The sequence below is a fragment of the Gorilla gorilla genome, chromosome 15 (genome assembly GCF_029281585.2).
Source record: "Gorilla gorilla gorilla isolate KB3781 chromosome 15, NHGRI_mGorGor1-v2.1_pri, whole genome shotgun sequence".
Classification (NCBI taxonomy): domain Eukaryota; kingdom Metazoa; phylum Chordata; class Mammalia; order Primates; family Hominidae; genus Gorilla; species Gorilla gorilla.
Genome location: NC_073239.2, coordinates 76,867,083 through 76,893,054, shown reverse-complemented (window position 1 = coordinate 76,893,054; position 25,972 = coordinate 76,867,083). Strand labels below are relative to the sequence as shown.

The following is a 25,972-nucleotide window of genomic DNA, read 5'->3' as shown; positions in this document are numbered from 1 at the left end:
GATTTGAATCCATATGTTCTTCCCTCTGTCTTGCACTAACTCTTTGGCGGTCCTCCTGGTAGGTTCTGACTTTACCTGCCACTTGTAGTTTACACAAACTAGTTCACAGTCATAGGTGAAAATCCGAAGAATCAATAGCACTCTGTTCAAGAGTTTATCACAAAGAACTGCCACAATTTTTCTCATGCATAGTAGGGAAGAAAGCATTTTATAAATCTATATCAATCCATAAATTAAAAATACTTTGAATTTGAAAATCATTTTGGTCTGAATCAAAAGTTGGACTATAGTATATATCCTATTTGTGCCTTAAAAGGTAAAGGGAAGATAAATATTTTACGATAAGAAAATGAAATATAATGACTTAATTTAAGATGTCAGAAACTGTCTAACAATTCCTTTTTTTGTTCTTTATGCTACTCCTGACATTTACAAGACTGAACCAAATGTATGAGAATCTCAGTCAGAATGAACCTGCCTCTCTTAGTTCTCCTTTTCAGTCTCCTCTGCAGGCTCCTTCTCTTCTACCCAACATTTAACACCCAAGTGACACACTTTCTCTTCTATACCATTCCCTTGGTGACTCATCCAGTCCACAGCTTTAAGTACCAACTTTCTGCTTTCAATTCTCATATTTTAATTTATACCCCCAATCTAGGAAACTCTCCTACATAGTAGACTCATATATCCAACTACTTACTGAGCATGTCCCCTAGGATATTCAAAAAATTGTTCAAACTTTACATGCCTAAAGTTATCATGATTCTAAAATCACGATTCTTCCTCCTAAACCTACACCTCCCATACTCTTCCTCATGTCGTCAAATAGCAACTTACTCTTTGAATTGCTCCTGCCAATATCTTGGAATTATTCTCTACTTCTTTCCTCTGTACTTAATATTCAATCCATCAGTAAACCCATATAGGTTCCATCTTGTAACTGCTACCAGAATCTGACTTCTTACCATTTTCTCTATGAACACCATGCATCGAACCATCCACATTGCTCGTCTAAGTTACTGGAATAATCTCCTAACTGGTCTCTCTGCTTTCAACTTTCCCCCTCTAACCCTCCATTCTTAATCCATTATTCAAAAGGATCCTTTTAAAACATAAGTCATCTTAGTCCCTCCTCTGATCAGAATTTTCCAGTGGACCCCATCTTCCTCAAAGTAAAGACCAAAGTCCTTACAACAGTCTACAGTCTCACATAATCTGGCCTCTACCACTCCTGTCTTCATCTGTTACTTCTCTTCCCCTGATGTCCTCAGCTACTTAAACTTTCAGAGAATCACAAACCATCTTTAATTAGATTAAAATCTACCTAATCCTTGGTAGACTACCATAAACCATAGATATTTTCTAATTTTGATATGTAATATTCCAAAGGAGAAGTGGTTGTTACATTTCTGTTATTAAGCTTTAATTTATATATATATGTATATATATATATGTATATATATATATGTATATATATATATATGTATATATATATATATATATATGGCACTAGTCTATTTTTAACACTGATTTTTTTTCAATTTCCTTCTTGTTTTGTATAGATTAGAAACATTATTATTCTATTATTTCACCTTCCAGTACTGTCATTAAAATTAAGATTCTAGTATTAATATTATTATTTATATACTTTTATGTGTAATATCCAGTTCACTAGGGCAAAAGCAGACTTGGCAACAAGAACTGAACTGATAATCCTACCTACCGCATGTGGACGTGGCCAGAAAGAAGCCGTTAACTAATAAAACTGAAATCACAGATGCCTGATTAGGGATGTACTTACATCTGCCAGTTCCTTGATTTGCTTTGCTGACACATCCAATGTGTCAAATCTTTGAAGGCAAGGCAAATGATATAATACATGTGTGGAATAATTACACAGAAGACAAACTGGATTGGTTTTATATTGAGGGTCATTCAGACATAAATCCTTTAAGCAAGGCAGCCTGGTTAAGTTCGTGAGTTCCTAAAATGCCAGCAAAGATAATGTTCAGTTAATTGTGACTGTCATTTCTAAAGGCAGTATTTGAACACCTAAGATCAGCCATAGTCTAATGCATTCTAATTATGCGTGTAAATACATTAAAGTGATTTAGATGCCTAAAATGTTTCTCTCTATTGAAAAACAAGCTAAATTCCTGAAGAAAATATCAACAATAATTAAACAACATGCTACACCACTATGCCTTTTAAATATTTACTAAATCATGTATTCCAGCTGGAACCTTGAAGCCAGTGATGTGAGCACATTTATTCATTAATACGTTGCTTCCCCTACACAGCCCCTCTTGCTAATTGCCCCAGGATACCTGTAGGTCTCTGCTTTCTTTACCCCTATTTCCTGTACTTATCACCTAGAAACACTCCTCTTCATCCTCGCTGCCTCCAGATCTGCTCTACTCATTAAAGGCTATGGGATCCCCTGTTCATTACAGTCACCATGGAATTCCTGATTTTTGTTTTTTTTGTTTGTTTTGTTTTTTCTATAAACACCTGTTTTACCTATTATGGTCAATTAAAGCCTAACTTTCTTTCGAGGGCCTCAGTTTTCTCACAACCTATGGATGAGGAGGGATTGATATGCACTCTCAGTCCAATGTTTCTCCTTAACATATTTTTTCCTGATGTTTAAGTCATTGTTTATACTTTCCTTTATTTGTCATCTGGCTCTTGATTAACTCTTCAGTCTTGCCTCTTCCTGTTTAAACCCTAATATTTTATGATTTAGCCATATTGAACCAATTGAAGTTTTGGAATGTGCCAAGCCCTATCTTGTCCTCAGACCTTTACTCATGCTGCTCCTTTTGAGTGGCCTGAACTTCACCCCAATTTCACCTTTTAATCTGTCAGAGCCCAACCCAGTGTCATATTCCCTGGGAGCCTTGTTTCATCCCCCAGCGTTGGGATAGATGTTCCTCCTATGAGCTCTTTTAGCCACTGAGCTTAGTTTTGGTATGGATTTTATTATACCCTATTGCCAAATGCTTGTGTCTATAAGCCAAGGGTCTATATGGGCTTTGGTCCCCAGTCTACAAACAAAGAATGTTATTTACATTTTTTAAGTATTCAAAGAAAACAAAGAAGAATATGCAGTAGAGGCTACATGTGGCCCACAAAGCCTGAAATATTTTCTATTTGGCTTTTTTTTTTTTTACAGAAAACATTTGCTAACCCTGTGATAAACTTGTGAAGAACAAGGTTTGTGTCTTGTTTAACATTGTATTCTCAACACTCAGCACTTAGAACACAGCAGGCACTAAATAAATATGTAAAGTAAATTAATTATTACTTTCAACCAACTTCGAGGATATCCTCATACCTTTCTCATTACCAGGATGGTGCCTGAGGTAGGAGGGTACTGTGGTGGGGTCAAACTTGAAAGGATGCAATGCTAGCTAGAAAAATCAGAATCAGAGTTAAGGGAAATCCAAAGGAAGAACTAGGAAGCATTAGGTCTAAAGCTACAGTAAAAATGGAACGGAAAAGAGAATAGTGAAGTCAGGTTGCTGGAAGCAAGAGTAATACAGGTTGAGACAGTTAATGTATTTCCAAACTCTCTCTGGACAAGTGAGAATGTGGCTCACTGGTCTGACGTGAGGCTTGGGCTGAGCCTATGCGGGGAGGAGGACTAAGCAGAGTTGCTCTAAAAGGAAGATTTATGGACAGAGCTGTGAAGAGAATTATTTGGTTAAATTCTGCAGGGGCTAGAAGGTAAACCACTTGATTACTGGGTTGCTATGTTTCATTTGACTATTAGTCTGAGCTAGCAGATGGTGGGTATAAACTCTGAAGTCCTACACAGAAATCCCCCAACTACATTCCAAATTCAGGTGACACTGGAGTTTACGAAGGCACAAAATCTCACTGAAAATTAGTGCTGTGGTGCCTGGTATGGTTGGAAGGTGGGCACAGAATTGATTCAATCACCACCATGATAAGATAGTTATCTTCTTAGGGTAGGAGGAAAGGTTAGAGATAAAAATCTAAGATAATAGTGTTCCAGGAACATTTTTAATATGAAGATAGTAAAACTTCCTGTGAATCACGTTCAATGTTTTTATGATAGTCATAATGCCATAAAAACCCTTTTTAAATATTATGCCACACAATGAATTTTTATAATAATCCTGCTATCATCATTTCTAAAATGAAGATACTGAAATACAGCAGTTCAATGTAATTAAAGTAATGGTAATAAAATAATAAAAACAATGGATCTGTTGAGTCCTTACTATGTGCTGGTCACTATTTAGGTACTTTACATTGTTATTTCACCAAAACTTCATGTTCCACCGTATTATGCTGCCTCTAGTATGAGGCAGAGCAAGACCTGAGAGGTCTTTCTGTCTATGCAGCCATGGCTTATAACCACCATAAGGGTGCCATGGCTAGCCAGAGTAAGATAAACTTCCATATAGTTTCTTGGCAGGGCAGTGCCTTATTTTCCCAGAATCCTGAACTAATCTTCTTCAGCCTTATGTCATAATTGCTTCCCTTGCTGTGATCCAGTCACACAGTATTTCTAGTTCCTAGAATCTGCCATACCCCTTTCAACCACCTTGAGCCTCCACACATGCTCTAACTTTTGCCTGGAAGGGTCTTTGCCTGGGCAACTCCTACTCACGTCTGATATCATTAGCTGCAACATTAGCTCCTCAAGGATGTCTTGTCCTGACATCCCAAACAAGGCTAGGTCTCCCTTTTATACGTTCCCACAGCACTCTGAATTTAATGTTCATAGCTCTCTCTGATCACTTTTGGAATTTTAGCCTATTTTAAGTATAAAGCTTTATGCACATTTCACATTATTTTCTTGGAATAGATTCCTAAAAGAGGAATTGATAGGTCAAAGGATAGAAGCCTTTTTAAAGGACTTGGTACACATTATCTAAATGCTTTCTAGAAAAGTTCTATCATTTTAATGATTACCAATGTCATATAAATGCCCATCTTATCCTAATCTTTCTAGCACAGAGTAACATGTTTATAAAATGTTGACTATATAAAATATTATCAATTTATTATCAATTACAATTATATCTTTTTTTTTTTTTGAGACCTAGTCTCACTCTGTTACCCAGGCTGTAGTGCAGTGGTGCAATCTCGGCTCACTGCAACCTCCGCCTCTCAGGTTCAAGCGATTCTCCTGCTTCAGCCTCCTGAGTAGGCTGGGATTACAGGCGCCCACCACCACGCCTGGCTATTTTTTTTTTTTTTTTTTTTTTTTCAGTAGAAAGAAGGTTTCACCATGTTGGCCAGGCTGGTCTCAAACTCCTGATCTCAAGTGATTCGCCCGCCTCGGCCTCCCAAAGTAACAGGATTACAGGCGTGAGCCACCATGCCCGGCCTTATATCATGTTTTATTTTTCATTTTATTCATTCTTAGTAGGATTGAAAATTATCTTATGAATCTACTAGTCATGTGGAGTTCAATTCTATGAATTATCTGCTCACTTATCCTTTATTCTACTGGGTATCTTAGATTATTTGTTTCTAATTGATTTAAAAGAGCTCTTTTAAAAGTAAGAATTATTTCAAAGGTTTTTTGTTGGTTTGTTTTAATTTTATGATGTGTTTACCAGCCTGATAATTAGAATTTCCATATAGTAAGTATGATTTAAAGATTTAGTGTAGTATCTTAAGCTGGCAGAACTAGAAGGGGAAAGATACACATGTGTGCACGTGCATGCGTGCACACACACAATCTTGTTATCTATCTTACTGCCTGTCCCTGTCACAACTGTTACCATCCTCTCAGTGTCTCTGGTTTCTATCATGGCTTCTTTTCCACATGTTTAATCTGATCCCTTATCTGATGGTCTCAATGTTGGTAGAGACAATTTGCCATGGCCCTAAGCATTGCTTCACACTCTTGCTTGTTATGCCAAGATTGTAAGGTATGACTGCTCTTTACCCATTTCTCAGTGTTGTGTGTACAGATCTTCACCTGGATGGCCCCACTGGTATTCTAAACTCAACATATCCAGAACCAGATACATTCTCTTCCCCTCACCCCCACCAAACTAGCTATTTTTTTTTCTGATTTGTGTATTTTTTGAGCTTGCTAAGAACTGTAATCACAGATTCATTTTGGACTCTCTAGCTCTTCACATTCTACTAGCTGTGAAATTCTGCAAATTCAACAACCATAATGTCTCTTGCATCTATTTCTTCCTCGTCTTTCCTCCTCCTCCTCTTCTTTTTTTCTTTTTTTTTCTGTTAACACTCCAATTCATAGTCTCATAATTTCTCATTTAGATTATTCCTGGAATCTCCTGACTGGGTTTTCTTCTTCTAGCTGTTCCAAATCAATAAACACTAACTCCAGACCACTATCCCTAAAGAACATTTCTGATCATATCACTTTCTTGCTCAAAAATTTTACAGCTCTCTGTTGTCTATAAAATACAGTCTATATTAGAGACCCAATTGACCTTTCTAGTGTTAACTTCCAATATTGCTATATATACTCTATACTCCAGTCAAATGACAATGCTGGTGTTATTCAAATATACCCCTTGATTTCTCACTTCCCTGCCTTTGTACATATTGTTTTCCCCTTCTTAGAATGCCCACGCCCTGCTACCCAGAAGATCCTCCCACCAATGCTTGTTCAAATTCTGTTGACACTTCACAGTTCTTATCAAATATTTCCTCTTGAATTTGACTAATACAATTTTGTTTACATTTCTTTTTAAGGGACTTAATCTGCCTCATTCTATAGCTTTTTGGTATTTTTATATTTTTGCCTGAGTAAAAGAATGCCTACTTTAATACTTATGAACTCAAAATTATTTCTATAGTAAATTTACCTATCTTTCTTCAGTATTTTCTAGAGGATGTGTTTGAATATGCACCTTCAATCTTACACTGTCAAAATTATAAATGCCACCTTTTAACCAACATTGTATGTGATAAACATTAAGTCCCTTTATTTGGTTGTTCCTCTTTCATTCATGTTCTTGACAAATGTTTATTGAGATTTACTACATGTCCAACACTGTGTTAAGGATTGTGGATACAGCAATGAAGAGAACAGGCAAAGTTCCTGTACTCAGAGAGCTGGTATTCTAGTAAGGGATGTGCCAAAAGGAAAAATGAAACAGTGGCACTGTGATAGGGAGTGCTGCAGGTTGGGGAGGTTGTGACGGTTTTCCTATTACACCTAAATTGGGAGGGAAAGGTGTCACTTAGAACACAATATTTTGAAAAAGACTTGAAATAAACGATGAAATGAGCCATGCAGGTATATGAGGAAAGAAAATTCCAGCAAGTGCAAAGGCCGTAAGATTACTGTGTGCTAGGTATATTCAGACCAGTGTGGCTGAAACTGGACAAAGGAGAGAGTGGTAGAAACTGTAGTCAAAGAGATAGGTAGGGGTGGTGGGGTGGCTAGATTAGGTAGTCTTATGGCCCCATTATATGAAATGTCTTCTACTCTGAAAGAGATGAGAAGGCGAGGGAGGGTTTTAAGCAGAAGGGTGATTTTTATCTGACAGATTTTTAAAGGTTCCATCAGGCTTCTGTGTGGAGAACAGATCTATAGTAGAGAAAGGACAAACACAGGAAAAATTGTTAGGAAGATTTTTTTCATTAATGCAGGTTAGAGATGATAGTGTCTTGAATCAGCTTGGTAGTGATGCAGGTGGTAAGAAGTGATCAGACTCTGGACATATTCTGAAGGTGCACCCAGTTGTACTTGCTGATGGATTGGATGAGGGTATGAAGGAATAAGAAGAGTCACAAATGACTGTAAGGATTTTGGCTTAAGTTACTGGAAGAATGGAGACTCCATTTAGAGAGGTGAGGAAGACTGCAGGAGAAGGTCTGGCAGAGGAAAAATTAGTTTGCATTAAGATATGTGTACAGTTCTGGAGAGTTGTTAAGGAAAGTAAAGGTATTAGTTTAAAGGGTAGATAAAGGGTATTTAAAGTCTTAAGGCATGAGGAGATTATTTAGAGAATGAATGCAGACAGAAATGAGAAAAGATGTCAGTACTGACCAAGGGCAGTCCATATCTTAGATGCTAGGAGAGGATGAAATAACAGAAACTGAAGAGATGTAGCCAGAAAGACTGGAAGAAAACTAAGAGAAAATGGTATCCTAAGAGCCAGGTAAATAGTCATTTGTTTGGTTTTAATAGTGTGAGATCATTAAGGCCAATGTAGTCAGATGACTTTCAAATTTCCTGGAGCATCAGCCCAAAATAATGAACTTATTCCTTAATGGGGGACTTTTTAGTACAGTTTCTGCAACACAATGGTTCATGATTCAGGATGATAAATAAAAATTAATTATTCCACTTAAACATACCTTGAAAGAACATATTTGGTTACCAGAAAGGTTTAATCTTTCCAGTTGTTCATTGGAGTCAAGACATCGACCTTTAAAGAATAGATGAAAAGAATTCAATTATTTTACCTTCTGTTCATATTCTGTCATACTTCTGAGTTGTATGTAGCCATCGTTTCTTGCATATAAATAGACTAATGGTACCATTGTATAATTAGTAACCACTGATTAATGAGTAATATTTTCACAGGTTTCAATATGCTTTGCAAATATGTCACAGAAAAAAGCCTAAAAGAAAAAAAAATCTAAGCATGTACTTTTTATATTGATAAAAAATGATTATAGCATTATCTCAGATTCCAAATGAAATAGTACATACCAATGCTATTTATTAGATTTCCAGCAAGGTTGAGATCTTTTAAATTCTTCAAAGTTTGCAAACCCTAAAAATTTAGACAACATATAATTTAGAACAGATAATTAAAATTAACATTTACAAATCATCTCTGATTAATCTGGTTAGTTCTGCAGGTGCTCTGAGCACAGGGTACTTTGTACTCCACAAGCACAGAAGGAAATGAGTGCCTCCAAGAAGCCACCTTTGTTCTCTATACTGGAACTCAGAATTATTGGAGGAGGGAACAGGAAGCGGAGTAGAGAGGAAAAAAGGAGGAGTAGGAGGAAAAAGAATACATCACACAGAGTATATTTATAATCTTAGGCAAGTTATGTAACTTATCTAAACCTCTTTTTATTTTTAAACTTTCAAAGAAAGAATAACAATGCCCTACCTCTTAGGCTTGTAAAGAGTAAAGAAAGTAATGTGCACAATGCCCTCTGTACCTTATAAAATGCATATACATGTTAGTTCTTTTTGACAACAATAATTGTACCAGTCATGAATAGTTTGGCCTTTAACCACAATATGATCTTGAACATTGTGGTTTAAACTCTACAGTAGTAACTGGCTTTACATATAGATAATTGAAATTATTATCTTACCTCAATATTTTTAATTGTATTGTGGTTCAGCCAAAGAACCTTCAATTTGATTAATTTCTCTAAATTTTCTATTTTGGAAATTTTATTAAAATATAAATATAGTTTTTCCAAATTTCTACATTCTTGAAGACCTTCAATTTTCTGTAAAAGAAAAGGAGACTGAATAGTGTTAGTTTACATTTTGCTATTAATCCTTCCAATGAAGTAGGTTTCTAAGTATATTTTCTTTTAAATATCATATTTTATTGCAAAATCAATATCCAGCAAAATGAACTGTTTTAAAAGAAAAAAATATATTCCATGTTTTCCACTTAAATACAACTATTTTCAATTTTGCATGTTCTCTTTAAATTGTGATCAACCCTATATCTATTTATATATGGTTATAATTGTAATCATATATATCACATCATATTTCTATATGGTTATGATTATAATCATATAGAAATGATTATGATCATATGGTTATGATTATAACCATGTAAGCACATTATAATCCTAATGCACACACAATTTTGTGGGACTCTTTAAGTTAAGACTAAAATGTTTTCATAATCCTTCAAATTATATTTAATAATTATGAAATATTTCAAGTTTATAATAATTTTCTGAAAAATTACCTGATGTATGGCATATTTATGTTTCAAATTTTTAGTTATAAATAATGCTGCAACAAGTAGCTTTGTGCATATGGTTGTTTTCTGCTATTGAGTTAACTTTTCTAGGATAAAATCTTAGTGTAGGGACTTCTAAGACAAAACGTATGCCCTGTGCATTTCTGTGATGCCTCTTGATGTTTTGCAATATTTCTTTTCAAAATAGATGTTATAATTTCAACACAGCCAATAGTGTCTAAGTGGACCAATTTTATTACTACGTAGTACTGGTTATGATTTGATTACTAAAAAGTAGAATATGTTTATGTTTTAATCCCTTATTTCTGTTTTTCCTTTGCACAAATCAATTTATTTATTTATTTATTTATTGAACTTTTATTTTAAGTTCAGGGGTGCATGTGGAAGTTTGTTATTTAGGTAAATTTCTGTCATGGGGGTTTGTTGTACAGATTACTTTATCACCCACGTATTAAGCATAGTACCCATTAGTTATTTTTCCTGATCATTCTCCCACCCTCCACCTTCAGTAGGCCCCAGAGTCTGTCGTTCCCCTCTATGTGTCCATGTGTTATCATCATTTAGCTCCCACTTCTAAATGAGAACAGGTGGTATTTGGTTTTCTGTTCCTGGGTTAGTTTGCTAAAGACAATGGCCTCCAGCTCCATCCATGTTCCTGCAAACGACATTATCTTGTTCTTTTTTATGGCTGCATGGTATTCCACGGTGTATATGTACCACAGTTTCTTTATCCAGTCTACTACTGATGGGCATTTAGGTTGATTCCATGTCTTTGCTAGTGAATACTGCTGTAATGAACATACACGTGCATGTGTGTTTATCATAGAATGGTTTATATTACTTTGGGTATATACCCAGTAATGGAATTGCTGGGTTGAATGGTATTTCTGTTTTTAGGTCTTTGAGGAATCATCACACTGTTCTCCACAATGTTGAACTAATTCACACTTCCACCAACAGTGTATAAACATTCCTTTTTCTCCACAACTTTGCCAGCATCTGTTATTTTTTTTTTGACTTTTTAATAATAGCCATTCTGACTTAGTGTCAGATAGTGTCTCACTGTGATTTTGATTTGCATTTCTCTAATGATCAGTTATTTTAAACTTTTTTTCTTATGCTTGTTAGCCACATGTACGTCTTCTTTTGCAAAGTGTCTGTTCATGTCCTTTGCCCACTTTTTAATGGGGTTGTTTGTTTTTTTCTTGTAGATTTGTTTAGGTTCCTTATAGATGCTGGGTATTAGACCTTTGTCAGAGCATAGTTTGCAAAAATTTTTTCCCATTCTGTAGATTGTCTGTTTACCCTGTTGATAGTTTCTTTTGCTCTGCAGAAGCTCTTTAGTTTAATTAGATCCCATTTGTCCATTTTTGCTTTTGTTGCAATTGCTTTTGGTGTCTTCGTCATGAAATCTTTGCCTGTTCTTATGTCCAGAATGATATTGCCTAGGTGGTGTTCCAGGGTTTTTATATTGGGTTTTACATTTAAGTCCTTAATTCATCTTGAGTTTAATTTTGTATACGGTATAAGGAAGAGGTACAGTTTCAATCTTCTGTATATGGCTATCCAGTTATCCCAGCACCATATATTGAATAGATGGTCCTTTCCCCATTGCTTGTTTTTGTCATCTTTGTCGAAGATCAGATAGTTGTAGGTGTATGGCCTTATTTCTGGGTTCTTTATTCTGTTCCATTGGTCTATGTGTCTGTTTTGTAACAGTAACATGCTGTTTTGATTTGATTTGCTTTGATTACTAAAAAGTAGAATATGTTTATGTTTTAATTCCTTATTTTTATTTTTTCCTTTGTACAAATCAATTTCTAGCCTTTGTTCATTTATCTGTCTTAACCCATGCCTTATGCATATATTTCAATGAATTATTTTTCTAAAGCCAAATAATTCAGAATAAAATACTCCATGTAAGGTTTTATGTTTACACTTACCTCTATGCAGCACTCAGCAATCCAAAGTTCTTTAAGTTGTAAACAAGGCTCTAACCCTGAAATTTCTTTTATATCTTGAGCAACAATGGTAAGACTCGTTAAATTAGGAAATAATGATAATCCAACTATACGAGGATACCCTAAGAAAAACATCTCCAACTTTGATGTATCTGATCCTTCTTGTCCAACCATCTCATAAGATAAGCCATTGCACAAACACTGTTTTAAAGGAAAGAAATTTGGTCATTACCTATTTTAAATAATTAAAAGATGACTTTTACCATTAGAAATTATAAATTGTCAATTGCACTGATGCCATTTTTGTAATCTCACAAGAGAGAAAGTTATACCACCTATATGATTATTCTCTGCTTCCAAAAGTCACTAGGTAGAGGAAATGACTAAGTAACCCTTCCAGCTCTAGAAAGGAGCATAAAAACTTTCCATTTTATATTACTGCAAATGTTATTTAAAAGAAATTTGACTCTGACTCACCAGTTCTTTAATTATTTCTTCTTGGTTTAGGTTTTCACTTTCAATCATCTTCCATTAAAAACAGTGATCATAATATTATAACTGTTAAGGAAAATGAAAAAATGAAATAAATATTAAAGTCATTGTCATTCCAAGTTGAAATAGACCTTAAAGCTACTGAGGTTGAACCACCCAACTGTAGTTTGAAATCTTCACATAGTATATTACCAAGTATCTGTATAAACTCTGAGGGAGTTTTCTGTTAGGAGGTTATTTTTTATTTTAATTTTAAATCTCTCTCTCCATAATTCCTTCCCTTTTGTTGTCAGTATACCTCCTCGGTATAACTTTTTTTCCACACGATGAGCCTTCAATACTTGAAGAAAATGGTCATCTCTCATCTACACTCTTATCTTACTCCCAGTTCAAGTTGTTAGTTCTCTCACTATATACTCATGTTTCTCTCCTTTGAACAGGCTCTGGTTGTCCTTTGTATTACACTGTGGTGTCTAAACGTGAACACAGTTCTCTAAGTATACTTAGACTGCAAAGAGAAGAATCCTTAGGGCTTAGCAACATTTTTGGCATAGTAATAAATGTTTGTTAAAATAAATACTCCAACTTCTCCTTCATTCTAGAGAATATGAACCAACTAATACTCAGGTAGCTTCAATAAAACTTAATCCAACTTTCATAATTTGTAATATTTTCTGTATATTATTCCAGATACATACTATCTAAAAAATATAAGAATCCTGCCTTTAATATAATGAACTGACAAAGCAAGATTTAGAAAATGGTATACAGTATAATCCCTTTCTTTACAATAACAACTCCCCCATAGGCATGTGTGTATATATGTGTATATATGTAAATGCATGTATATGTATAATTATTGTCAGGAGAAAATATGGAAAGATATATACTAAGTTGTTAATATGAATTTCCTTAGATGCAGGTGAAAGCCGTTGTGGCCAGAATATAAATGTAAAGCTGGATGGGAGAGATCTAGGCAAAAATGGAAAAGAAAAAATGATACTTTTAAAAAAGCATGTTTAGAATTGCCTAGTATGAATGTATAGACATTTATTTATTATTTCTACTATGAGTACACATTTTGACTGTTTCCAGTTGGGGGATAATAGTGCTTCTCTGAACATTTTGTCATACAGGTCATAGCTACAAATTTCTTTGGGGTTTCTACCTAAAAGTGGAATGAGAAAGAAACAACTACTGTTATTTGCAACATAAGTGAGTTTCACGTAAACAAATGTTGAACAAAAGAAGAGACACACAATGAGTAATACTCATAATGAGTATGACTCAATTCATGTAAGATTTTAAAACAAACTGTAGTATTAGAAGTTAGGATATTGGTTACCTTTCAGGGAAGAGCAACTAAGAGGAGGCAAAAAGAGGGGCTTATAGAGTGTTCATAACAATGTATTTTTTGATCTAGGTGCTGGTTATGTTCAATTTGAAAATAAAATTAGATACCTATGATGTGTGTGATTTCTGGATGTATGCTATACTTCAATGAAATTCTACTTAAATTTTTATTTTAAAGGCATTTATATGCTCATTTTTATTCATTTATGCAAAATTATGTACATGTGCTGGCATATACATAAATTAAAATGTTAAGAAAAAAGATGATGATTTGAGTCCATGTATTTACCTATCTTCCCTCCCCAAATCCCACTAGAATGACTACAGAAATATGAAAAGAAGAAAAGAATATAGCAGTGCTACAAAAAGAGCAATGATTGCCAGAAATATTGAGAAAAGTCTTTAAATATGACACAGACAACATCAGATTGAGAAAAAAGCCCATTAACACAAACCAGAGTCTGTTCTCACATTGCTAATAAACACATGCCCGAGACTGGGTAATTTATAAAGGAAAGAGGTTTAATTGACTCAGTTTCACATGGCTGGGAAGGCCTCAGGAAACTTATAATTACAGCAGAAGGGGAAGCAAACCAACCTTCTTCACATGGCAGCAAGAGACAGAATGAGAGCTGAGTGAAGGGGGAAGCCCCTTGTAGAATCATCAGATCTTGTGAGAATTCACTATCACAAGAACACATGGGGGAAACTGCCCCCATGATTCAATTATGTCCACCTAGTCTGGCCCTTGAAATGTGGGGATTATTACAATTCAAGATGAAATTTTGGGTGGGGGCACAGCCAAACCATATTACAGACCAAAATTCAAGGTACCAGGGAAAGAAGTTTCACCAAACAATTCTAAAAAATCTTCAAATTGAGAGAAGCAGTGGTTGGGAAGGGGTAACTGTGTATTATATATAAGGGACCAAATCAAAGGAGTTTGAGAAATGCACCAGAAAATTGCACACAGTCTGTATTTGTACTCATGCTTTGTAAATTGAGGACATTGCCCTACCATGCTGAATGCTATGGTTTGAATGTGTCCCCTTCAAACTTCAGGTGTTGCCAATATGATAGTATTAAGAGGTGGGCCTTTAAGAGGTAATTTGGTTATGAGGGCTCCTCCCCTTCCAAATGGCATTAGCTGCCCATTAGCTGTGCATTTAAAGGGCTTGATGGAGAAAGTTCATCCCTTTTTTGCCCTTCTGACTTGGCCATGTGAGTACATACTGTTCCTTCTCTCCAGAGGAGGCAGACTTCAAGGCATCATCGTGGAAGCAGACACCAGATGCTGATGCCTTGATCTTAGACTTCCTAGCCTCTAGACCTGTGAGAAATACATTTCTGTTGTTTTTAAATTGCCCAGTTTCAGGTATTTTATTATAGCAGCACAAAATGGACGAAGACACTGAGTCAAGAAGGAGGGATGGGACCCAAGCTAGCACCACAAAGAAAAATACAGCCAGCAAATTATCCTAATACATTGGACTCTTTGTTCATTCATTGATTCATTGTTAATATTCATATTGAAGGCATAAGACAGAACCCCAGACAGAGAATGGCAGGGGTGGGAGGAAAGAGAAGATCAGGACCTTATCAGATGATAAGGTGGAATCTGGGCAAAGAAATGAAGGATATAAGGGAGTGTGAGTGTGAGCCATGCGGGAATCTGGAGAAAATGCATACAGGCAAAGGAAACAGCAAATGAAAAAAAAAAAAAAAAGCTGGGATGGGGGGCAGTGAGAGTATACTTGGCACGTTTGCAGAATAGCAAGGAAAATTATGTGCCTGGAGTACACTGAGAGAAATAAATAATGGTAGGATGTGAGGTCAGAGAGGTATTTCAGGGCCAAATCATGTGCTATCTTGTAGAACTCTGTGAGGATTTTGTATTTTTTTTTTTTTTTTTTGAGACGGAGTCTTGCTCTGTCGCCCAGCCTGGAGTGCAGTGGCGCAATCTCAGCTCACTGCAAGCTCCGCCTCCTGGGTTCACGCCATTCTCCTGCCTCAGCCTCCCGAGTAGCTGGGACTACAGGCGCCCGCCACTACGCCCGGTTAATTTTTTGTATTTTTAGTAGAGACGGGGTTTCACCATGTTAGCCAGGATGGTCTCGATCTCCTGACCTCGTGATCCGCCCGCCTCGGCCTCCCAAAGTGCTGGGATTACAGGCGTGAGCCACCGCGCCCGGCCGAGGATTTTGTATTTTATTATGGTAAGATGAAAAGCTATATGAGGATTTGAGTTGAAGAGTAACAAGAACTGTCATAAGTATTGAAAAAGATCACTCTGGTTACTGTATTTAAAATAGATTGTAGGGTTTGGAGCAAAAGCAGGGAGACTACTTAATGGGCAGTTGTAATAATGTAAGTGGGAGAGGATGGTGATTGGAGTAGGGTGGTGGTAGAGGCAGTGGTGACAGTGGTTAGATGATGGGTCTATATTGAAGGAAATGCCGTGCATTCCTTCCCTGCTTCCCATTGGCAATTTCATCTTTACGCCATTTTTGGACAACCTCAGGATATTACAGCATAGGCTGCAAGAGAAGCCAGTCAAGAAAGCAACCTGAAAGAATTTGGAAGCTCCATCAAAGGCTCATACATAGATGCAGGCCATAGTCTTACCTCTCCAGGTTTATTTGAATAGTGCACCAAGCTTAAAAAGTGTTTTGCAGCACCTCTACTCGTGGAAAGAGAAACCCTTATATACTGGATTAAAGTGTGATTACCAAAGGATAGCCTAGCTGCCCACCACCACACAAAGGACAAACGCTTTCCTTCAAAGCTCCAAATTCACCAAATGGTGTTCTAAGTTATCTTGCCTTTGTCCAAGATAACTATTGTAGAAGGAATTAAATCATTCTCTTTGTTATATTCTAAATGATCACATACACTGGGGCCTAATTTTGGACTTTCTAATCTGTGTTTTTCGTTAGCTCTGACTATTCCTGCACGAGTATCTGTTTTTTGTTGTTATTGTTGTTTTAAGACGGAGTTTTGCTCTGTCGCCCAGGCTGGAGTACAGTGCAGTGGCGCGATCTCAGCTCACTGCAAGCTCCACCTCCCGGGTTCACGCCATACTCCTGCCTCAGCCTTCGGAGTCGCTGGAACTATAGGCGCCTGCCACCATGCCCGGCTAATTTTTTTGTATTTTTAGTAGAGACGGGGTTTCACCGTGTTAGCCAGGATGGTCTTGATCTCCAGACCTCGTGATCCACCCACCTCGGCTTCCCAGAGTGCTGGGAGGCGTGAGCCACCTCGCCTGGCTGTATCTGTTTTAATTACTGTGATTTATATTTTAAATTCCCACCTCATGTTCTTTTTTGGCAGTTTCCTGGATATTTTTCCATATTTATTTTTCCAAATAAAATTTATGATTATTTTGTATTTAGTTTTAAAAAATTCAGTTGGGATTTTGATTGAGGTTGCATTGTAAAGATTAATTTAGGGAGAACTTCCATATTACAGTTTTGAGTCATCCTCAAGAACAAGGGATAGCTCTCCATTTACTTGAGACTACTTTTCCTTGGAAGAAAAATATGCCTATTTGGGATACAAATCTTACCTCTCACTTCAACTTATTTTCTCTTCATCAATGCACTTATTTAGCAGAAAATCTTATTCTAATTCAACAGCTAATTAGAAAAATACAATTTAACTTAAAAACCCCAAATTCTATAAGTTGTATAACTATTTCTGAATCACAAGGATGCTAGGCCTTCCTGGTACTTACAAGTCTTGTATGTTTTCTCCAGTCACAAATGGACTCAAGGGTTCCAGATGAAGTTACTGAATTCATCAAGAGGTGAATGTCCTGTTGGCCAGCTTGTAACTACTCTCCTGCTCTTTGAAGCTCTTTCAGGGCCGGCCCATTTAAGAGGCTAAAGGTCATCTCTAGTTCCCCCACAAAACCAGAAGCCACCAGGAACTTCTATAGCTTTTACACCTCAAACTGCATATCTTGGATTAATCTTTCCACTTTGGATTGCTACTGGAAAATTTCACCTCACCAGGATGGAGCTGAAGTCACTACAAATGCATTGCCTCTAACTTCAGTTAGATCTTCAGCAACAAATGTTTTATATTTTCCTCCATTTCCTCTCCTAGGAGAGTGGGACTAGAGACTCGAGATTCATGACATTACTATTCTAAACTTTCACCACTCTTTTCAAGGTCTCTCTCTCAATAGATGATCTTGACCCCATTTTCACAGAGAACAGTGATGCCATCAAATGTATGTTTCTTATTTCCCTCCTCTCAAAGACGTATTTTTCTTTCCCTTCTGACTCCTGTCTTAGTAGGTGTTCTTCCTTTTGTCCAAAACAAATCCCTTTTCCTATGTATTGATCCTATCCTTATCTGTCTCTTTCAGAATACCGCTGTCAAATTTTCCTCTTTCATTTATTGCCAAATTTCCTTGTCAACGGTCTCTTTTATTTCTGTATATAAATATTAAGTCTTTCCTATCTTAAAAAGTCTCTCCTATATTCTTCTATAAATAGCTGTTTTTAGATATCTTTATGGTAAACCTTTTAGATAATCATTAGCAACACATCACTACCTGCATTCAGTCCTGGATTCACTGCCATCTGGACTGAGAACACCTCAAGCCACTACAAGGTCAACAATAACCTTCTAATGGCCAAAGACAGTGGACATGTTTTGGTTCTCAACTTGACCTTGACATGGCATTTGACAATGCTGACAACTCTCTCCTTCACGTTTTCTTCTTTGGTTCAACTTTTCTCCTTGGCTTCTCTCTACTTGTTATTTCAAACTTACTTTGTGCTTTTCTTCTTTTCTTTTTTCTTTCGTATTTATTTATTTATTTATTTATTTTTGAGACAGAGTCTCACTCTGTTGCCCAGGCTGGACTGCAGTGGCACAATCTGGGCTCACTCCAACCTCTGCCTCCCAGGTTCAAGTGATTCTTCTGCCTCAGCCTCCCAAGTAGCTGGCACTACAGGCGCGTGCCACCACACCTGGCTAATTTTTGTATTTTTAGTAGAGACAGGGTTTCACCATATTGGCCAGGCTAATCTCGAACTCCTGACCTTGTGATCCACCCGCCTCGGCTTCCCAAAGTGCTGGGATTACAGGCATGAGCCACCGCGCCTGGCCTACTTTGTGCTTTTCAAACCAATTGTTTTCTTCATGGTGAAAAATCCTTATCTTCTTTTCTGCGCAAAAAAAAAAAAAAAAAAAAATCCAGCTGCCCACATGAAAAAGCTCCATCTGAATGTGCCACAGGCGTCTCAAATTCAGTGTGTTCAAAATTGAACTCATTATATTTTCCAAGCAGCCTCCTTCTCCTAATGTATGCCTTCTCTTGAAAAGTAACACCACCATTCTTCTATTGGTTGAGCTATTATCCTCAACCAATCTTTGACTCTATCCCCCTATTTTCATTCACTCATTAAATCCTTCTGCATATACCTCTTAAAGGTCTTACCACATTTTTTTTCCTCCTCCTCATTCCAATTGCCTCTGCCTTGGTTCAGGCCCTCATCACCTCCCCTTAACTGGATGTCCTCCCTGTAGTCTGTCTTCCCTCAAGTTCATCCTCTACACTACTGTGACAGCCTCCTGAAAGGTAAATCTGCTCATGCTTTACCCCTTTGGAAGGTATTAATGGTTTCCATGCTCTGACTCCTGACTGCCTCACATGCTCATCAACCACAACCTCCACAGAGGACCCTAAGTTCAGGCCACAACTATAGTTCTCTGGAACTGAATGGGATGTTTCTGTACTTTGGCATGGGCTGTTTCCACTCCCTAAAATGTCCTTTTCCCTTGGCTGTATGGCATACTCCATACTTCCCTAAAGATTTAAATCAAAGATCTTCTCTTTGAAGACTTTCATTCTCTCTGGTAGTATTATAAGCATTCTCTTTCTTGTGATTCTGGTTAAGGCTTGCACATACTCTTTGTATAGCACTTGTCACACTGTAAAGCAATGTTTACGGGCCTTTCTTCCCTACTAGGTTACATGTTCATTGAGGGCAGAAACTGTGAACCTATCACAGGTTCACTGTCTGGCACATGTTAGTTGTTAAAAAAATTGTTTAATGGGTTAATTGTCATGCCACAGGCATATGGTATAATTTAAAGACATAATCGTTCTCCATGACCAGAGTATAATGATAGAGTAAAAAGGACCATGGTTTCTGTCTGCCATGAGAGTTGGTTAGGATGTCACTCTGAGAAAACTTTTTTTTTTTTTCTGCCCAGTAGAAGTCCTGTATGGGTCAAATTATTTCCTCGTTTGGGTATAAAAGGATCAGAATCCATCAGTTACCACTGATGGTCCAAATAAACCCCCTACACTCTCTAGATGAGCAGTGTCAGGTTTGGTTAGGGAGCACTTGGTTTTTCCAGCCCAGAATCTTAATTGGTGCAGTAAAGTCTGCATAGTTGACTGTAGGCCACCCTCCCTTTCCTTCTCTTGAACTTTGTTCTGGTACCCTGACTGCCTCAGTGAAGCCACCTCACTGTCTTTCATCATTATCATCACCATTGCACCGTTACGGAGTTCCCTTGACCTCAACTTTGCTTCACTGGCGTCTTCCCCTTGGTATGGCTTGGAAGGAAAAAGAGGGGATCAAAGACTCCCGGTGACGTACGCCCGAAGGCCACCAGGTGACGGATTCTGACCTTATCACAGAGAGAGGATGGATTCCGGGGCAATCCGATTCAAGTCCGAGTCCACTCCGATTTCCCAATCCCTGTCTTGCAGCAGCAGGTAGGAAACCCTTTCCCGCCCCAGGCCTGGTGTGTACAGACTGCCTGTGGCGGTTGCCTAGGTAACCTGATCTCCGCCTCCGGCGACCTCCGGGTGGGGAGGGGGAGAAAAGGGGCGGGGAGGGGGAGAAAAGGGTGGGGGGAAAGCGGAGGCCAACCCGGGTTTGCATCACGTGGTGGCGACCTCCAACCAATCAGCGGAAGCAGGGGTCCAACCGGAAGACCCCCGCTGGGGCTCCTGGGAAACGGCGAGAGCTTCTTCCTGGCAGGTTTTTCTGTACCTGTGCTTATCTTTTCACTTACCCTCGCCAGTTCGCGGAACGTGACTGAAAGCAACGCGTTATGGACAAGGTGGTGGGGACTTATTCGTTGCCTCCTCCAGTCTCGCTCTCTCCCATTGATTATCTTTAGCTCTCGGGTCCTGGAAGCGCGGAGCCTCTCTGGCCTTGAGCCCCGAGGGCATGGCCCTGTGATGTCACAAGGTGGCGTGACAGCCGGGACGAACCCCGACCCCCAGCGCGGCATCCTTCCCGCGGCCAGCGACCACCGCCTCCCGGGAAGGTGGCTGACCACAGCCGCAAGCCGCCGCGCGCCCGGCAAGCCGAATGGAAGGACGGCGCGGGCAAACGAACGCCCAGTGAGGTCCAGAGAAGAGAGGGACCTTCCGAGGGTCTTCTAGTCGATCTCGGACAGGCTTTTGAGTGCCTTTTAAGCATTCCAAAATGTTCAGGAGACAACAGTTATTTACAAAATAGAGTAGAATTAAAAGGGGGGAAAGGGGAGACTTTTCAGAGTGGGCAGAGAGGCTGAGAAATGAACTTAGTAAAAGGCAAACCAAAGCAACCGCAGGTCTCGTGTAGTTCTCTGGATCTGCGCGGTCCAGCAGGGTGAGCCGCTACCCACAGACTCGCAGGGCCCATGATCGCTTGAAATGTGGCTTGTCCAAATTGACGTGTGCTGTAAGGTACGCATTGTATTTTGAAGGCTTAGTATGAAAAAAATAAACTCTTTCGTTATTAATCTTCATATTGATTAAATGTTGACATAATATTTTTGATACATTGGGTTAAATAAAAAATATTGTTAAAATTATTGTTTCTAGTTTGAAAATGCGGCTGTTAGAAAAATTTTAAATTGCATGTATGACTTGAATTATGTTTCTTTTGAACAGTGCTCTCTTTTATGTGGTTCAGTCGGTTTGTGTAGAATAGTTGTGATGTTAATGCAAAATATTGTCTGTAGTGCTCCTTTCTGTCACCAGATGGCCACCTCATTAAATAGACTATAGTTTTGAACTGCTTTCCCAAGAAAAAGTTCAGATTTTAGGAATATTCTCATTTAACAATTGTCAACAATTTCAGCATATTTGCCTTTATTCAATTAACTTTATCTGTAATATAGACCGTTTGTAAAGATACGTAAACAGAAAAATTAACTGGTTTTCCCTCTACATTCTTATTTCACAGAAAATTGTTTCTGTCATTAATAGATAATTAGAAATAAGCTAATTAAAGTTATTTGTGGCTTAGGGGTTTCAAACTAATGCCAGAAAAGTCAGATTCATAGTTTTTACTTTTACTATTGTCTTCTCTGAAATGTAGTTGAACAAGGTGACCTGTCTTTGGGGAAATTTTCTTCATAGAGTATAAAGACGAATTAGAACATAATAGTTGAGATTTCTGCACTTTTAGACATAGAAATTTGAACAGAAACCAGTTCAGCGAATTATCTACACTAAGTTTCTTAATTTGAGGGGTCCAGCTCTGGGATGAAAGTATAAACATTATCAAAGTATATTTTTAGAAATCTATTGGGATTTTCCTGACCAGTGAAAGACTGGGAGAGAGCTAACAGTTTTCTTTACATGATATAAACAAATAATTTTAAGATTGTTATTATTCTAGGTAAAGCTCAAGGATCTGGCCGGTCAGCAACTGAGTCTGAGTTCTTGCATAGCTGTAGACTTAATAACTATTGGTGACTTGCCAAAATAAAGCCTTTGTCCACAGGGTAAGTCTTAAAAGAATCGCGTTTTGTTCACATATTCGAAATGTTTGAAGCAAAAGATGCTTACAGTTAAAAGCCATAGAAGCAATGCAAAAAGAGTGATCATTTTTGTTAATCTCCTTTTCTCACTTTAAAGTAGCTTTATTATAAGGTTTTATGTCTGAACAAAAAACGCTGGAAATTGAAACTACTGAAGAGTCAAGCAAATTAAGTAATCTAATTGAAATAAGACTTCATTTCATTCACCTCTGATCATACTCCTAGACAAAGGCCAAGCCATATTAATTTAAATCTGTTTATTTATAGGTAAAGGCATCTTGAATCTGAAAACAACTGGAAAGAGATATTACCACTAATTATAGCAAATTTGCTATAGCATATCCTGAATTAAAGAATCACTTATTTTAACAAAATAGAGGTGACTTTGCAGACCCAAATAAGAAAATCTTGAATTACATAGTTATTTGTTAATTAGAACCTTTTAAATAGATTGTTAAATTTATTTTTCAAAACAGCCCTATCCTTATTGGTAGAGAACTGTGGAGACATCTAATTTCAATTCTCCCTTTTAATAGTGCCTTTACTTCCAGAGAACCAAGTCTGGAGGTTTTAAATGCTAATTCGATTTTTATATTTGTGTAGACATTTGATCCCTATGTAAATGAGTCCTTTCCAGCTAATGATTTTATCTGTAAAAATTTACTGTTTCACATTTAAATTTGGTATATCATAAAAATCACAAATGCATCACTACTTAGGGTTTACTTTGTCACTGGAAGATATAATTATGTGGTGCTTATAAAGTCATCAACAGAGGCCCTCTTGTTATTGACGCCTAGCAACACATGTGTATTAAGATCCAATTAAAAGTTAGGGATTATTCTGAAGTAAAGTTTTAATTAGACCAACAGAACGCTATTTCTAATGGGTCTACCTAAAAATGCTAAATAGCCTTTGTTCATGATTTGTTGATATATAATTAATGGACAAGCTTTTCTTAAAAGGCAGCCAGAATGGAATTTTAAGAAGACATTTCCTCTGTTTCAGATGTATTTGTACTTAGCTCTAAGGCAACAAATTGAGGATAGTGAATTTAAGCGGGGGTAGTAGTCTTAATTCCTTGGAGAGCTCACCAGTTCTTTGTGTCGGAGAAGTCTTTCCTCTCTTCCTCTTTTATTTTCTGTCCTTTAGACCTTAGGCTTATAACGTTGATTATATTTCTCAGGTTGAAGCACATCATCATCACTGGTCTATACAAAAGCCTTCTCTTATTTTTTCTCCGGTTTTTTTTTATCCAGCCCCACCCTTATCCCAACCATATTTAATGTTTCTTACACACTTTTAGTTATGTATTTATCTTTGAAAAACAGGCAGTGTTATTTGTGTGTCTATTTTTAATTTTCATAAGTGGTATCACGCTATAAATTTTATTCTGATCCTTTTTTATTCCATGCTATTTTAAGATCTATCCACATTTTTATATGTTCATCTAGTTCATAGATTCCTATTGTCAGCTATGAGAGCTAGCTGGGGTGCCAGTAGGAATATAGCACATTTTCCGTTGTGTACTCTAGGTCCCTGTCTCTGTTGCTGGAGGTGAAGGGTAGAGCTAAATGGAGGGAATAAATGGAAGCAGAATGCCACAGGACTGATTACCTCTAGATGGCTCTAGAAAGTGATCTTCAGGGTGTTTTTGTTTTTGTTTTGTTGTTGTTGTTTGTTTTTTTAGCAGTGCAAGGATTGTGTGTATGTTGACAGGTTGTCAAATCATTAGTTAGGGTCTCCTGAGAAGTAGATAGGATTTGACTGGCAAAAGATATAATGGGCAGAGGAGCAGGAGAAGGTAGGAAGAGTCGTCAGACCACAGTGCAGACCTGATACCTGAGGAAGGAGAGAAGGAAGGAAGGATTGGATAGAGAGAACCTCAGACTATGGTACAGTTCAAAGAAATGTTCTGCCAGGTTGGTGGGGAACCCTTGAGCCAAAGTCACCTGTTGGAGGAGTTCTGCATCTAACTTGTATTGTGTTTCCCTAGTGTCCATTGTCAGTCACTGAATGCTTTGCTCTGCTCCCTGACACATTGGAAGCTGTCCCAGAGATCTTCCCTGTACAGACCAAAGCAAAGAGTTTGCCTTTTGATTCACAGGAGCAATATATGTGGAGGCTATATTTTCTGTTTTCTGTGCAGTGCTTTGTTTTAGGGGAAGGAATTAGTGAATTGTTATGATGAGATAGATGGGTTAGTAGATTGTCATTAGGAAATGTAGCAAAAGAACTATGCATCCAGGTTAGTATATTCTGTCTGACAATTGACCTGTGGATGATGAGCAGCAAACAGGTCATTACAAATATAGAAAGGTTTGAACAAGTGCTTCTTCAAATAAAAAAAATTGAAGGCCATAATTAGAAATAAAGTGTAACTTATAGAGGAAGAATACATTTTTAAGACAGGCAACAATTGGGATAGATGAAATTTGGTGTAAGTAATAAAATGCACTATCCTGTGAGGGAATCAAACAGTTTAACAACATATTGGCATCTTGGGAAGGGACTAGGAGCATTATGCAATTAATAATGATCATTTTAAGCCTGGGCAACATAGTGATATCCTACCTCTAACAAAATGAAATACAAAAATTAGCCAGGTATGTTTGCACATGCCTGTAGTCCCAGCTACTCAGGAAGGCTGAGGCGGGTGGATCACTTGAGCCCAGGAGTTTGAGTTTACAGTGAGCTATGATTATGCCACTGCACTTCAGCCTGAGCGACAAAGCAATACCCTGTTTCTAAAAAACAAACAAACAAAACAATAATCATCTTAAAGGAGCATTTGGGAGTTGAGAAGGAGTATGTTTTATTCCATTTGAGTTGCTATAACAAAATATCATAGACTGGGTAGCTTATAAACAACAGACATTTTCTAACACTTCTGGAGGCTGGGAAGTCCAAAATCAGAGTGCCAGCATGGTCACAGATTCCTGTGAGGGCCCTCTCCTGAGTTGCAGACTGCTGACTTCTTACTGTGTTCTCACCTAGGAGAAAGGGTAAATGTGCTTCTTTGGGCCTCTTTTATGAGGGCACTAATCCCTGTGGAGGGTTCTACCCTCATGATCTCATCACCTCCCCAAACACCCCACCTCCTAATCACCTTGGGGGTTAGTATTGCAACATATGAATTTGGGGGAGACACAAATACTCAGCCCATAGCATTCCACCCCTGGCCCTCCAAAATTTATGTCCTTCTCACATGCAAAATACATTCATTCCATCCCCGTAACCCCCAAAGTCTTAACTCACTCCAGCATCAATTTAAATCTAAAGTCCAGAGACTCATTTAAATATCTAAATCAGAGATGGGTGAGACTCAAGGTATATTTCATTCTGAGACAAATTTGTCTCCAGTTGTGAACCTGTTAAATCAAGCAAGCTATGTGCTTTCAAAATGTAACAGGACAGACATAGAATGGATGT

At 37.6% G+C, this 25,972-nt stretch overlaps 1 protein-coding gene across 1 annotated transcript in view; it reads right to left on the bottom strand.

Moving 5' to 3' along the window:
- Nucleotides 1-20,573, bottom strand: part of LRRC9 (leucine rich repeat containing 9) — a 142,466-nt gene extending 121,893 nt beyond the window's left edge. Inside the window, exons 1-7 of the mRNA XM_055361940.1 lie at nt 20,408-20,573; nt 12,386-12,466; nt 11,891-12,109; nt 9,313-9,453; nt 8,690-8,753; nt 8,332-8,402; nt 1,802-1,984 (exon numbers count right to left, since the gene is read on the bottom strand). Coding sequence (XP_055217915.1) covers nt 1,802-1,984; nt 8,332-8,402; nt 8,690-8,753; nt 9,313-9,453; nt 11,891-12,109; nt 12,386-12,433 — 726 coding nt within the window. The 5' untranslated portion in view covers nt 12,434-12,466; nt 20,408-20,573. The remainder of the gene's footprint in view (nt 1-1,801; nt 1,985-8,331; nt 8,403-8,689; nt 8,754-9,312; nt 9,454-11,890; nt 12,110-12,385; nt 12,467-20,407) is intronic.
- Nucleotides 20,574-25,972: the final 5,399 nt, after the last annotated feature.